We start from the raw sequence: 12,743 nt of genomic DNA, 5'->3' as shown, positions 1-12,743 counted from the left end.
TTGTTATTGTGACAGGCCTAACCATGATTACACGTGCAGAACGAGCAATGACTTGAGTTGTCCAAAGTGACCAGAATGCCTTTTTTCTACTGTTTGGATATGAACACTGGGCCTTTAACAGGGGATTCAGGATATGTTGGAGCTGTAACCTCCAGTCTCCACAAATGCTTTGAAGAAAGAATTACCTGAGCTACAAATGTTTCTGTGAATGTTGTTGCCTGACAGACGGTTTGCCTTTTAATGTTTGATTGTATCTTGATATACATTGCTATGTATACATTGGAATTGATTCTGATGCTTCAATAGAAATTAAAGATGTTTAATACTGACTTTTTAAAAATTGTGTTCTTTTTAAATGTGATTACAAAAATAATTTTTTGACATCGAGGTCAAACCTTCAAGTCATCTCACTGCTGTATGCAGTATTATGAAAAACAAAGCAAATAGGCAGTAGAATTTTTTTTTTGAAATTTCTGTTTTTCTTTATTTTTGATGTGGACAAACCTGCTGTCTGGGGGGAATATATACCACACAAACAGTGTCTCACACCAGAGTTTCATAAAATATTACTTGGTATGAAAAGACAAGTGCATTTTTATCCATCCATCCATCCATCCATCCATCCATCCATCCATCCATCAATCCATCCATTTTCTTTACACCCTTGTCCCTCAGTGGGGTTTTATGCATTCACTTTTGCTAAATTCGAATTAAGAAGTGTAACTAAAAAATATTAAAGGTAGTCTCAGATATTTTTTTCTTTTAAAAAGGGGTCTTTGAAAACCATCAACCTTCTGAATGTAGTTTATTTTTCCAACAGCAGATGGCAGGCTAGCCGTGGGATTTGCCAGAATTGGATATGCTGACGTGTAAATTCCTAAAAGGAGACTGTATGGATTTTCTATGGTGAAAGAGGCCAATTGAGAAATACGTTTTGTGGCGAATGTATTTCTTCTCTACTTCTTTTCAAATAATGACTATAAGTTTACTTTTTAGCTAACCGTTTTCTGAAGAAACGCAAAATACTTTTTAATTAAACTACATGTTTTCTAAATGAGCGCAATAATAGGTAAAACGTATTGTGTCATACTCATGTGTTTATCAGCTGCACATACTAAATTATGTAAGTAATGCGTGTTTGCGTCTCAGCCATATATGGTTAGGCATCATGCTATTTGAAATGCGCTTTGTAAACATTTAATTTCTGACTGGAAGTTGGACAGTTTTTTTTTTTTTTTGCTTTGCAGTAAAAAACTATTCAGAGTAAGATATGTAAAAAAAAAAAAAAAAAAAAAAAGCAAATATTGTCTGCTCCATTGCTGAAAATGTAATAGAATTTTGAAACGAGGTCAAGTTAATTGAAATATTTTACTTTATCAAGCTTACAAAACATTAAATATGTATTTTGCGGTGACGTTCTGTTACGGCAGCGCAACACAGTTTTACTATAGCACGTGAAGGCGTCATAAAACCCGGCGCACATTACGGTCCGCGAGCGGTCACTTTTAACAGTCCGAAAACCGTCAACATAGATAGAAGAGCTGCGAGGGGCTCTGACAGCAGCAGAGGTCGAGAGCGCTCATGACACATGACTCATGGGGAGAAAACATTAACTAAAACTATTTTTATTGGAAACATATTTGAGGCGCTAGTTCTACTGTCACAATGACCGGAGGCAGCGGTGTCGAGGGAGTTTCATGCGTTTAACAACCCTGGATGTTTTTCTCTTTTTTTATTTGGACTTGGATGACAAACCCCCCATTAAACTTACTCTGAGAAAACAGCGAGGCTATTGTCCCTGGGCTGTCAGTGGTGAGTTTTTATTTCCCACGTTACAGCTAAGAGCGGGCATTTATCAGATTAACATCAAGACTTAATAAAAAAAGGAAGGAAGAAAAACGCCACGAAGGCTTATTGATTTCTGAACTAATTCAAGTGGATCAAGTTCAATCTTGACTGACTTTATCTGACTTAAAATCGAAAGACACCTAAAACGAAGCTGAAGTAAACACTGGAGTTACCTGGAGCAAGGTAAGTGACGTTTACATTTTCTTTTTCTTTTTGTTTTCTTCAATCGGACATTTAAAGTTTATTTGTGTCCAGTCACAAACATAATTTACCATTGGGCATTTACTAGGAATACTACGGTAATTAAACTGTGTTTCTGAACTTACAATTGTACTAAAAGAGAATATACATTTCAAATTATTTGAACCAAAATATTTTGTTATAAAGTTAAAAAATGTAGTGGCCACAATGTTCATGTTTTGCAAACCAATCAGTCATCTTATTGGAGTATGGAGAGCTGAAAGGGACAAAATAAAATAAACACATCATGTAATATTTTCATCGGTAATGTAAATAATTGAAATACTTTATCTAGTAGACAAAATATTACTTTTAATCATTAAAATGCAAACTTAAAAATATAAACATTAAATGTGTATTGAATTATTTCATGGTAAACTGTCAAACTCACCCCTCAAACTCAGTGGGCATTTTAATCCACAGCACAATGATTTTCTAATGGCAGCCAACATCAAAACATTTATTCATTAATGTTCTTGATTTGAAAATCCTTCACTTTCATGAGGACATTGGTGTCCTCACAGACCCCTTAGTTGGTGTGACAACCAAGGGGTAATAAAGTTTTTTCCCTGGGGATCTCAGACCTCTTCCAAGGGAAATCCAGCCAAGAGATTAGGGGTGGCATTCAACTTAAATATCACACAAGGCAACAGTAAGTTATAATACAAAACTTAAGTTCAGACTTAAGATTGTCCCAATCATCTCATGCCAAAAATACAAGAACTGTCTTTCCCTGATTCAGTTTACAGTCTCTGAATCACTATTTTCAAAATTCCTTTTGAACGAAGATTGTGACTCCATTGTTTCCTTTGTGGCATAAAATCAAGACGTAATTTTGCCAGAATCGATTTGCATATGAACACATAATGACTGAGGTGATGTCCATGTAGGGATGTCTAGTTTACACTACCGTGGAAAAGACGAGATTGAATGAGAAAACCGCAGTTAATGGTGATGTCATTGTCCTGGGCCTTCACTACAAAGACAATTCTGAAAAACTGTTTTGAAAATGGAAAAGAGGTGCGGAGTTTCTCTTTGATACAATCCTAATTAAAGCTCTAATTACAATTAATTACAATCCTAATTAGAGCTTCAACTTTGTTGTGCATCTTCCTTCCATTAGCGATGAATTGAAAAACTGAGCGCAGAATGGTCTATGCTTTATTTACATACAAGGTAATCTATTTGAGGCAACAAATTAACTTTATGGAACACCCACATGTGTTTGTAATAAGTCTGAACTGAGTTTGACCCATGACACCATTTCAGAGTCACTCAGCTTCTTGTTTAGAAAAACTAATAATGTTGGCAATCTACACAATGGCTGGTTCGAATCAGCCATTGTGTAGATTGGTCAGATCAGCTTCTATAGAAATATTAAGTGGTTGGTCCTGTTTTTTACAGGAGCTGAATGGCCTCTGTTGTAGCAGTGAAAACTGAGAAGCGTCCTGCAGCTGATTCTCAGGATGCAGAGTCAAACGCTAAAAAGCCCAGGTAAGCTCCGGTGCACCTGCATGCCACCGCTATTACATATTCAGGATTTCTTTGCAGAACTAATTCAAATCATTGGAAGTGCTAAATGAAGGTAGAAGGTAGATATTAGTTTCCAACTGCATGCTAGCATGTTTGAAAAGGCTTTGTTTAACCTTCATGCTGTCAGAGGGATTAGGGAAGCACCGTATTTGGATCCATCATCACTCGATTTCTGCCTGCCCCAAAGGAAACTGCTGCCCAGCCTGAAGACCAAGCGAGCCCCCGAGCTTGTTCTGGTGATTGGTACGGGGGTGAGCTCTGCAGTGGCTCCGCAGGTTCCTGCTCTTCGCTCTTGGAAGGGGCTTATACAGGCCCTCCTTGACGCAGCCAATGATTTTGATCTGCTGGAGGAGGAGGAGAGCCGGCGTTTCCAGAAGCACATGCAGGAAGATAAGAATTTGGTGCATGTGGCCCATGACCTCATTCAGAAACTTTCCCCGGTAAGACCGTCTGAGTCCCTTTTTTTTTTCCTTTCTTCCTTTTCCTAAAGTTCTCCTTTGCACATGCACAAACACATGTTGGACTGCCAGCACTGCCTGTGACCTTTCCTGGAACCAGGGATGTTATGTTATTACTTCCACAGCTTCACATCCAGACATTATTCATACTTTCTCAGTGAACTTTGTCATGATGTAAGACTTGATTGTTAGGCTTCTTTTATTAAAAACTATCAATGCAAATACACATTATAGTCATTTTGTTCACTTGGTTAACAGGTTGAGTATTTTTTAAATGCAAGTCTTTGCAAAAAAAACTAAATAAAACATGCCTTTAAATCCTCCCTATTCTTCCTTCATGGATTGCATCCAAAGAGTTAAACTTTCTTAAAGTCTTGCGAAGCGTTTCTGATCAGTGCTTCTCCTGGCTTTGTGAAGGACTTTATAGTTTTCATCAGACTTTTGCTGCTTCATCAGTTTTTAACAATTTAGTCAGTTTAAAAAAGAAAATGGCAATAACAGGAAAACTAATATGCTTTCTCAAAATGATGTCTTAAAATAACAGCTAGTATTTTTTTTGGAAACATGTAGGTGTGGCTAAAAAATAATAAGGTCCTAATTGTGCTAATTCATGAATTCCACTAAAGACGTTTTGACCTTATAAGTGTTTTTGCTGCAGGATGCTTATAACACACATATGTTTTAAAATCAGTAGACAACACTAGTTCATCTTATGAGATTACGGTCCAGTTTACAGCAGAATGATTCATCGGTCAGACATAAAGTGGTGAACACAAAAGCATTCCTCTGAAAGAGGTCATTCACTGAATGTAAATTAAATTGTCCAAAGGAATTGTTTAACATTACTGTTGGGGGAACTAGAAGAAATATTACTCATCATATGTAGAACTCTGTAAATCGGGCTTCTTGGAAGAAAAAGAAATCATGGATTATAAAAAAAATAACATGACAATGTATTGGGATCAAAGATAAGGGACATTCTACATTTGCAGTGGCAAATATAGAATTAACAACTTGTTTAGTTTAATGTTTTCCTTCTTTAGATAGGTAGTTTCTGTGTAGTAATACTCTGACACTCTTGATTTGGCCTGCAAGTTGTATCACCAGTGCTGTTAAACCATGAAAATATGCATCCTTATGCACGGAATAAAGTTTTCCAGTTTGTCAAAATTTCCACCAATCAAAGTCAGCTAATTTCCATGAAAATTCCAGCAAACTACTGCTACAAATGACTATTACACATCCAAACATTGACCATTTGTATGCTTATAGGTAGTCACAATCATTTTGAGACCACCACTAGTTTTTGGAAGGTTTTTCATAAAGTCGTGTACTTTAACTGATTTTGCCTTTCATGAGTTTTTGATGGTATTAATGGATCTGTAAAAAGTTTTAGGTGGGAAAAAAAAAAAAAAAAATCAGCAGTATTTACAACATACAACCAAACCGGTCTGATCTGGAGCGGGGCTGGCAGATGGGAGTCTTAATACCGTTTGCCTCCTGTGTTAGTCATGTCTCATCGCACCTTTGACATTGATAAAAACACGCTTTGTTTCAGCACCCAGCCTGTCGGGACAAAGAGAACAAACAGCGCCTTTATGGCTTTATCCGTTGTGTTTATTTCGATCCACAGTCGTGCAGACACCAGCCCACTCCCCTAGGTCACAGACACAGCGGGGTCCAGCGCAGCCGGCCGGAGGGAAGAAAAAAAAAAAAACCCAAACAAACAAACCGGGAATAATGCGAACCAGAACCGCCACCCCATTTCCTCCCCTCCTGTAGCCCAGATTTTCCATTCAGACTTAAAGCTCCACCTGTGACTGCAGTGGGTCATAGTAGAGCGCGTGAACTTTTAGTCACTCCATTCACAAAACCTGCGTTAATGTTTTTTCTCTTGTTTTATAGAGATACTTTTACTCTTCTGTGTGTGACTTGTCCTCCCAAAGTGTTACCTTCTTTTTTTGACTGTGTTTTACCATTTACATAAACTGCACTGGTCGTTAATCATTTGTACTTGGAATGCTAATATGTGTCTGGGTGTGAGACACCTGCCTTATAGCCAGTTAGAGGTTTAACCCACTTTCATGGATTTGTGCACCGGCCAAGTTTCTGCACTCTGTAGAAGTAATGAGTGTAGCAACAGCAAGGCTCTTAATATGTGCAGTTCCAAGCAAAAAATGAATTGTTCATTCATCTGTTATTGTTTATAGATTAGTTATCAACTGTTATGCTTATAGTAATGACTTAAATACTAATAAATTTACTTGTTGAAAGCAATTAGTGAGACTTCCTTGTGAATGAAAGATCATTTTATCAGTTTGAGATGGATATTTTGAAGAAGGGTTGTTTATTTGTCCATTTGTTGGTTATTACATAAGTTGTGAGTCAGCCCAAGGACAGGGTGATCAGGATGGGTGCTGCGGACACTAGCTGTGGATAATGAGCTTCTTCCTGTGGAAGGGACTCCTGCTGTTTAGCCCATTAGAGCTGTAATCTGTGGAAGTCGGTGGAGCATTTCCTTCCAATCTCAGATCACCTTGGTCACTGCGCTAGCCTGTGCTGTTCTTAGCTACCAGCATCTTTTTTTTTTTYTTTTTTTTTKGGGGGGGGGGGGTTACAAGACCCTCCTCAAGGTAAGGATGAGAATTTTGCCACACAGTGACAGAGCATATTTTTTAAGTGGAGTAATGCAGAGTGAGCTGCTGCTCAAGTGGTTGGATTAAGGGTCAGAGAATGGAGTTTTGGACTCATTCAGATGTTTCAAAATCTGACACACAACTGTTCATTAAAAGTTGAATTTAAATTTGCAGCATTAATTTGCACCCTGACAAGTGCAAGGATGTGAAAATGTGTATTTTCAGACTTTATTCTCGATTCTATTGTCTCGTTGTTTGTCTAGCCATCCATTCATTTCTCCGTAATTCTTTTCATTTGTTTACAGCCAGTGGATGCAGCAGATTCCTTGTTAAAAGCCTAACCTCTGTAAGGTTATTTACTGGAAACTCAGATTTCTTTTCTGAAAAGAATTGAGATCTCTGAAAATATTGAGTTTGGAAAAATGTGTTGAAATCCTGATTTTTCCAATTCAAAAGCTAGAAAGAATTAACCCCTTTTTCTTAGAACACAAGATTTTCTTTTTTTCTTGCTGCTCTGTTTAGCAAGAAAACAGAATAATCCTCCTTCAGGTCACCTCAGTCCTCAGATACACATTTGTATTCTAAAAGACTTGATTCCTACATGGTCTGGTCACGTTGAATCATAAGTCATTCTGATCAAAAGGCATTTTGTTTCGAGTTAAAAATTTGGCTTCACATTTGGTCAACTTTGTTTAATGGCCTAGTGGCATTTTTTATGTACTTTGGTTCCCTAGTGACTCAATGAATAATTATCTTCATGTTCAAACCAGTCCAGCATTTCAGCTCCAGTAAATACTTGATGATACATGTTAAAGTAGCACTGTCCATATCTTTGTCTCTTTATTTCTAAGTAGTCCTGCTCCATCTTGTTCTGATGTCTTGTCATATGAAAATATATCATATACTTAACTTAGTCATATAAGATATTTTCTGCTCGAGGAGAACAGTAGTTTTTCTCCACTCAGTGTTTAAATCCTGATCTCAGACTCCTCTAATTACTTAAACGTCACCATCTGGGTTAAGTGGTACCCCTGGTAAGGTTGTAAAGCTAAATTAAATTTTTTTTGCCTTTTTGGGGAGGGAATCCTAAGTTAATTTGTTTGTGCTATGGCTCTACTACTGCCTGAGGGTACTCTGGCTTCTTCCTGCAGTCCAAAAGTATGACTGTTAGGTTAAATGATTTCTAAATTGCCCTTAGGTGTACCATAAAGTAGAGTTTGATCAAAGATGTTCTATTATTAATAATGTATTCAAAGTTTTGCCGAAGCTTTTCTATAAACATTTATTTCAGGGAAGACATGACACACAGATTATGTGTCTAACTTCAGAGACAATTCTGCAATTTCTGGTGGCTTTGGGTTTTTTTTTTTTCAGTCTCATCAGCACCTGTTGGTGGCGTCCTTTCAGGTCAGCTTTGTTCATCAAAAATGTAGAAATAAAATCTAATGGGAAAGTGTAGAAAGCACAAGTGACACAATGATTTGAAGATTGAACAAGCAGCTTTGAGGATTTCAGTTCTGTTTTGAGAAATGCACCAAGGGACAGTGTGCTGCATACAAAGACATTTTAAAGAAGGGCTGCGGTTGCCTTGTGTCATTATGTTTCGTAGAGGACGGGAAATGTTCGATCCACGTTCTTCAAAGACTGTCTGTACGAAGTGTTTGACGACTTGGAGTGCAAGATGGAGCACGCAGGGAAACACCTCTTGCGATCTGTGCTGCAGTTGATGGAGAGCGGCGCGTTGGTGCTTACCACCAACTTCGACAACCTGCTGGAGATCTACGCAGCCCACCAAGGCACCAAACTGGAGTCTTTAGACCTGACTGATGAGAAGAAGGTAAACTTTGCTTCGACTGTATTGTGGCACTAATTGATCTGTCCTGTAACAATGCATGATGTCAGCTTTTTTTTCCCCCTTAAAGAAGTGCAAAGGTCACTCATGCATGTCCAGCAGTGAGCAGTGAGTTCCCAGGTCAAATAATGACCTGTGGGGAATACAAGTTTCGTTTTTGTATTTTGTATTGCACGCACGGTAATACGCGTGGAAAAAAATATGTTTCTTCTAAAGCATAATGTTGAAATTTCACACAGTGGTGACTAACTTCCCATTCATGACATTGCATGTATACGAAGTTCCTTGTTGGCAGCTTTAGGGGAAACAAAGATAAGCCGTTTCAGTTTCTGACAGGTGGAAGAAAGTTAAAGTTCAAGCCACTGATGTCAGATTCTATAGATCTTACTGTGTTTACTTTTTACTGAACAGGAATCAGTCTTTCACAAAGAGTTGTCCTGTCATCTGCAGTGGCCTCAGCTTAGAGTGTAGTCATGCAGATATTAGATCTGAGAGTGACCTGATGCTTTCCCTCTCAGCCCTGGTATTTATGCCTTGTCTCCACTGGGGCTAATGTTCCCTCACTACTACTTGGTGATCGTACTCTCTGCCCAGCCAGAACAGGATTTTGTGCGGTGAACTGTTAAGTGTACGTGTCTTGTTTGTAGGTGTTGGAGTGGGCTCAGGAGAAACGGAGGTTAAGCGTTCTGCATATTCACGGCGTTTACACTAACCCGTGTGGCATTGTGCTGCACCCTGCTGGCTACCAGAATGTACTGAGGAACACTGAGGTTATGGTGAGTTCTGGACTTTCTTTTTTTTTTTTTCTTTTCTTTTATACTTTGGTTTGTTTAATATTCCAGCTACTGCTTAAAGATGGCACTAATCGTTAGTAGTGTTTTGCTTTTCTTTTTACAGCGTGAGATCCAGAAGCTATATGAGACTAAGTCCTTTGTGTTCCTCGGCTGCGGACGCACGGTGGACGACACGACCTTTCAGGCCTTGTTCCTGGAGGCGGTCAAACACAAGTCGGACCTGGAACACTTCATGCTTGTGCGGCGGGAAGACGTGGGAGAGTTCAAGAAGCTGCGTGACAACATGTTGGACAAGGGCATCAAGGTAATCTCATACGGCGACGAGTACGCTGACCTGCCCGAGTACTTTGAGAGGCTGGCCAACGAGATCTGCAACCGCGACGTCTCTACCAACGGCTGGGGTAAGCTGCATGAGAGCCAGTGGATCTGGCTTTAGCTCCTTAAATCGGTTATTGTTGCATTTTAATTGGGCCAGTTTGTGGGGGTGAGGAGAACTGAAAGAAGCTCCGTATCATCTCGACAGGAGAATGAAAGACTTAAGTAACAACATACTGTTCTAGAGCTTGAGCTATACTAGTCCCTGTTCCATCACATGGTTTGGCTCAGCTCCACTTTCTCCTTCTGTAAGCTCTACATGGGATACGTTTTAAGCAAGGCGTTAGTCAGGGAGATTTTTTTTTCTTTGCTAATCTTGATTACAGCAACATCTACTGTGCTGTAGATGTTGCTACTGAGATCAAACAAATGTTATCAAAGATAGCCTGAGTAAATGCAGCAAGCAGTTTTCAAATCATAATTTCATTCATTAAGGGAAAAAGGCGATCCAAGCACAAGCAAAAACACAATTATGAAGCATGTGAGATAGCTTTGAGTGGAGGAAATCTGACCTTATTTTTTTTTTTTTTGCAGAATTTGTCTAGATTTAAAGGTTCTTGAGCATTAATATCCAAATTAATACTGTGCCTCCTCTTCTTAATTTAAGTCAAGATTTTGCCTTCAGCAGTGGTTTTGCATTTTGACTCTCCCATGGATATGGGAGATTGGCCATTATTGCCTGATCTTTGTCTTGTTGCTGAATCATTAATACTGACCTTTACTGAGGTTAGGACGACATGTAATTCTTAGATGTTGTTCTGGTTTCTTTCGTGACGCCCCTGATTAAGTTGTCAGTGTAATTTTATAAGCTGGCTTCTTCTGGGAAGTTTTATCACTGTTCCGTTTTCTTTATTTATCTCACTTTTAAGTCCCAAAACCTTAGGAATGGCTTAGTAACAATTCTCAGATGGATAGATGCTAATGATTTTGATTCTCACCTGGTCTTGAGATTGATGCATGATGTGTTGCCTTTTGAGTTCTTGAACCTTTCATCATGTTGCACTTCGGGCTTTGTTGTATAGATGGAAGGAAAATTGAACATAAAAGTAGGTTCATCAAAGTTTATTGAAAATTTTACAAGTGTGTGTGTGTGCGTGTGTGTGTCGGGGGAGGGGAGAAAGGCAATAACGTTTTCACAGATTTAATCAAGCCATCATTTGAAAGCCTTTTGTGTTTCGACAGGTTATCTTTGTGTGATGTTAAATCTAAATGAATTGACTTCTCTCCAAGAGGCAAGTTATCTTGAAACAATAGAATGAATCTGTAGTCACACAGAGGATATTTGAATTCTGCATAAATTATGAATCCATAAGGACAGTTTAGCTCAGTTTAGATTTTTACATGGATATTTATTTGTTCAACATGCAATCATAAATCTACTGTCATGACCACAAAGGGGAGTTTAGGTTTGTGTTAATAATAATAATAATAATAATAATAATAATAATAATAATAATAATAATAATAAAATTCCTCAGAGAAAACAGTTTTATAATTTTGACCACAAACTTCTCTACTTTAGCTTTAAAAAACCAAGTTTCTTTCCTTTTTAAGAAGTTTTTTTTATATATATACATAAAAAAGTTATGAGTTAAACAGGCAGGTCAGGTTGAACCAGAACTGAGAGGGTTTAAAATCCTTCATCATACCCGACTTCAGGCTATCCTCAAACTTTTCTACCTTCATGAAAAATTCAGATCTTGAAGTTGAACTGCACAATTAATTGGACTGCAATTATCAATGCAGCATCAGTGTGAGCAACATTGCAATCACACAAACCTGCTCTGGATCCCGTTACTGACTGGTTGATTCGTAGTTCGATAATCTCATGAATTTACAGGGATATCGTGATGGAGGAAAAATATGTCATTTGCTACCGATATGCTGATTGCAATACATCAATTTGAAACTGTACATTTTTTTATGTGCTATGTTTTTCCATGTAAGAAGATTCCAAAGAAATGTCGAATATTATATAAATAAATCTTTTATTTTGATCCACAGGATCACCTTCACAAAACGCAGAGGAACAGCAGAATGGCTTCAGCACACAGAAAAACCTCCTACAGGGCTAAGACCAGATGCAACTCCTTCACTCGGAGAAGATGCCACTTTCAAGAGACATTTTCAGAATAACACAACTTAAACTTGGCCCAAAACTCATTTCCGTAATGCATGGAAAGTGTCATCTGTGAAAGAATATTTGATTTTCTTAATTTTTCAAATCATCGTTTTATATATATATATATATTTTTTTTTTCTTTCAGCAGACTTTTGTAATCCGTTTCTTTTACAGCTTGTGCTGGATCTAGTTCACCAAGTGCTATCTAGTCTAATATTTTACTAGATGATTGTTGGGTGAGCTGAAAGCCGTCAGTATTTCCCCGATGCTCGTTTTATTTCATTTTTAAATGAGTTGAGATAAATCTGTCAATGCCAAAACCAAAAACCTCAAACCCCATTTCCCAACATTTAAACGCTGTAGAAATCCTGGTGTTTGGGAGAAACTAAATGCTGGTGTGCTTAGCGTGCAACTGTACTCGGAGGACAGACTGGTATGTTCTCACCTCAGACTTGACGAAGCTCATAGCTCTGCAAATTAAATATGCATTAAAAAAAAATGCATCACCTTGGGAGTACCTTCCCGGTATTCGCTCCAAGGCACAACATGCGCTCCTGACTGAAAACAAGCCTTGCGTTGATGGATTGAATCCGTCACGCTGAACCCAGTTACCGGAATAATTAAGGAAAGGGACGGACGGAATATAATTTCTCCAGAAATATGACAAGTAAATGAGTCTGTTACATAAAAAAAAGGTCAGGAGTTTTCTCATAATAGCCCCTTTGCTTAAAACAAGTGTTCTTTGTAAGCTTTTTTTTAAATGTATTTTTAAAACCTGCATGTGTTTCTGGTGTAGTATTTATAAGAACCATTTTAAAAATAAAGCTTTTGGTATCCCACTCCTCTCATTTGCAACACTGAGGATCACTGTGTGGCGCTTACTTT

The 12,743-nt window shown here is 38.1% G+C and overlaps 1 protein-coding gene across 1 annotated transcript; it reads left to right on the top strand.

Annotated features, from left to right (window-relative positions):
* Positions 1-1,452: 1,452 nt before the first annotated feature.
* fam118b (family with sequence similarity 118 member B) lies at positions 1,453-12,697 on the top strand. Its single transcript, XM_008425980.2, has 7 exons — positions 1,453-2,031; positions 3,493-3,582; positions 3,809-4,061; positions 8,325-8,552; positions 9,215-9,343; positions 9,465-9,762; positions 11,741-12,697. The coding sequence occupies exons 2-7, from the start codon at positions 3,500-3,502 to the stop codon at positions 11,809-11,811; spliced, it is 1,062 nt and encodes a 353-aa protein (XP_008424202.1). The 5' UTR covers positions 1,453-2,031; positions 3,493-3,499; the 3' UTR covers positions 11,812-12,697.
* Positions 12,698-12,743: the final 46 nt, after the last annotated feature.

Source organism: Poecilia reticulata, linkage group LG13 (genome assembly GCF_000633615.1).
Source record: "Poecilia reticulata strain Guanapo linkage group LG13, Guppy_female_1.0+MT, whole genome shotgun sequence".
Classification (NCBI taxonomy): Eukaryota; Metazoa; Chordata; class Actinopteri; order Cyprinodontiformes; family Poeciliidae; genus Poecilia; species Poecilia reticulata.
Note: the sequence above shows the minus strand (reverse complement) of the source record. Positions and strands in the feature narration are given on the sequence as shown.

What these genes read in the sequence shown, in the direction of transcription:
- fam118b (XM_008425980.2), top strand. Translation starts at nt 3,500, where the DNA reads ATGGCCTCTGTTGTAGCAGTGAAAACTGAGAAGCGTCCTGCAGCTGAT. An exon ending in TCATTCAGAAACTTTCCCCG is followed by an intron (nt 4,062 to 8,324) that starts GTAAGACCGTCT and finishes TATGTTTCGTAG; the next exon opens with AGGACGGGAAATGTTCGATC. An exon ending in CGTCTCTACCAACGGCTGGG is followed by an intron (nt 9,763 to 11,740) that starts GTAAGCTGCATG and finishes TTTGATCCACAG; the next exon opens with GATCACCTTCACAAAACGCA.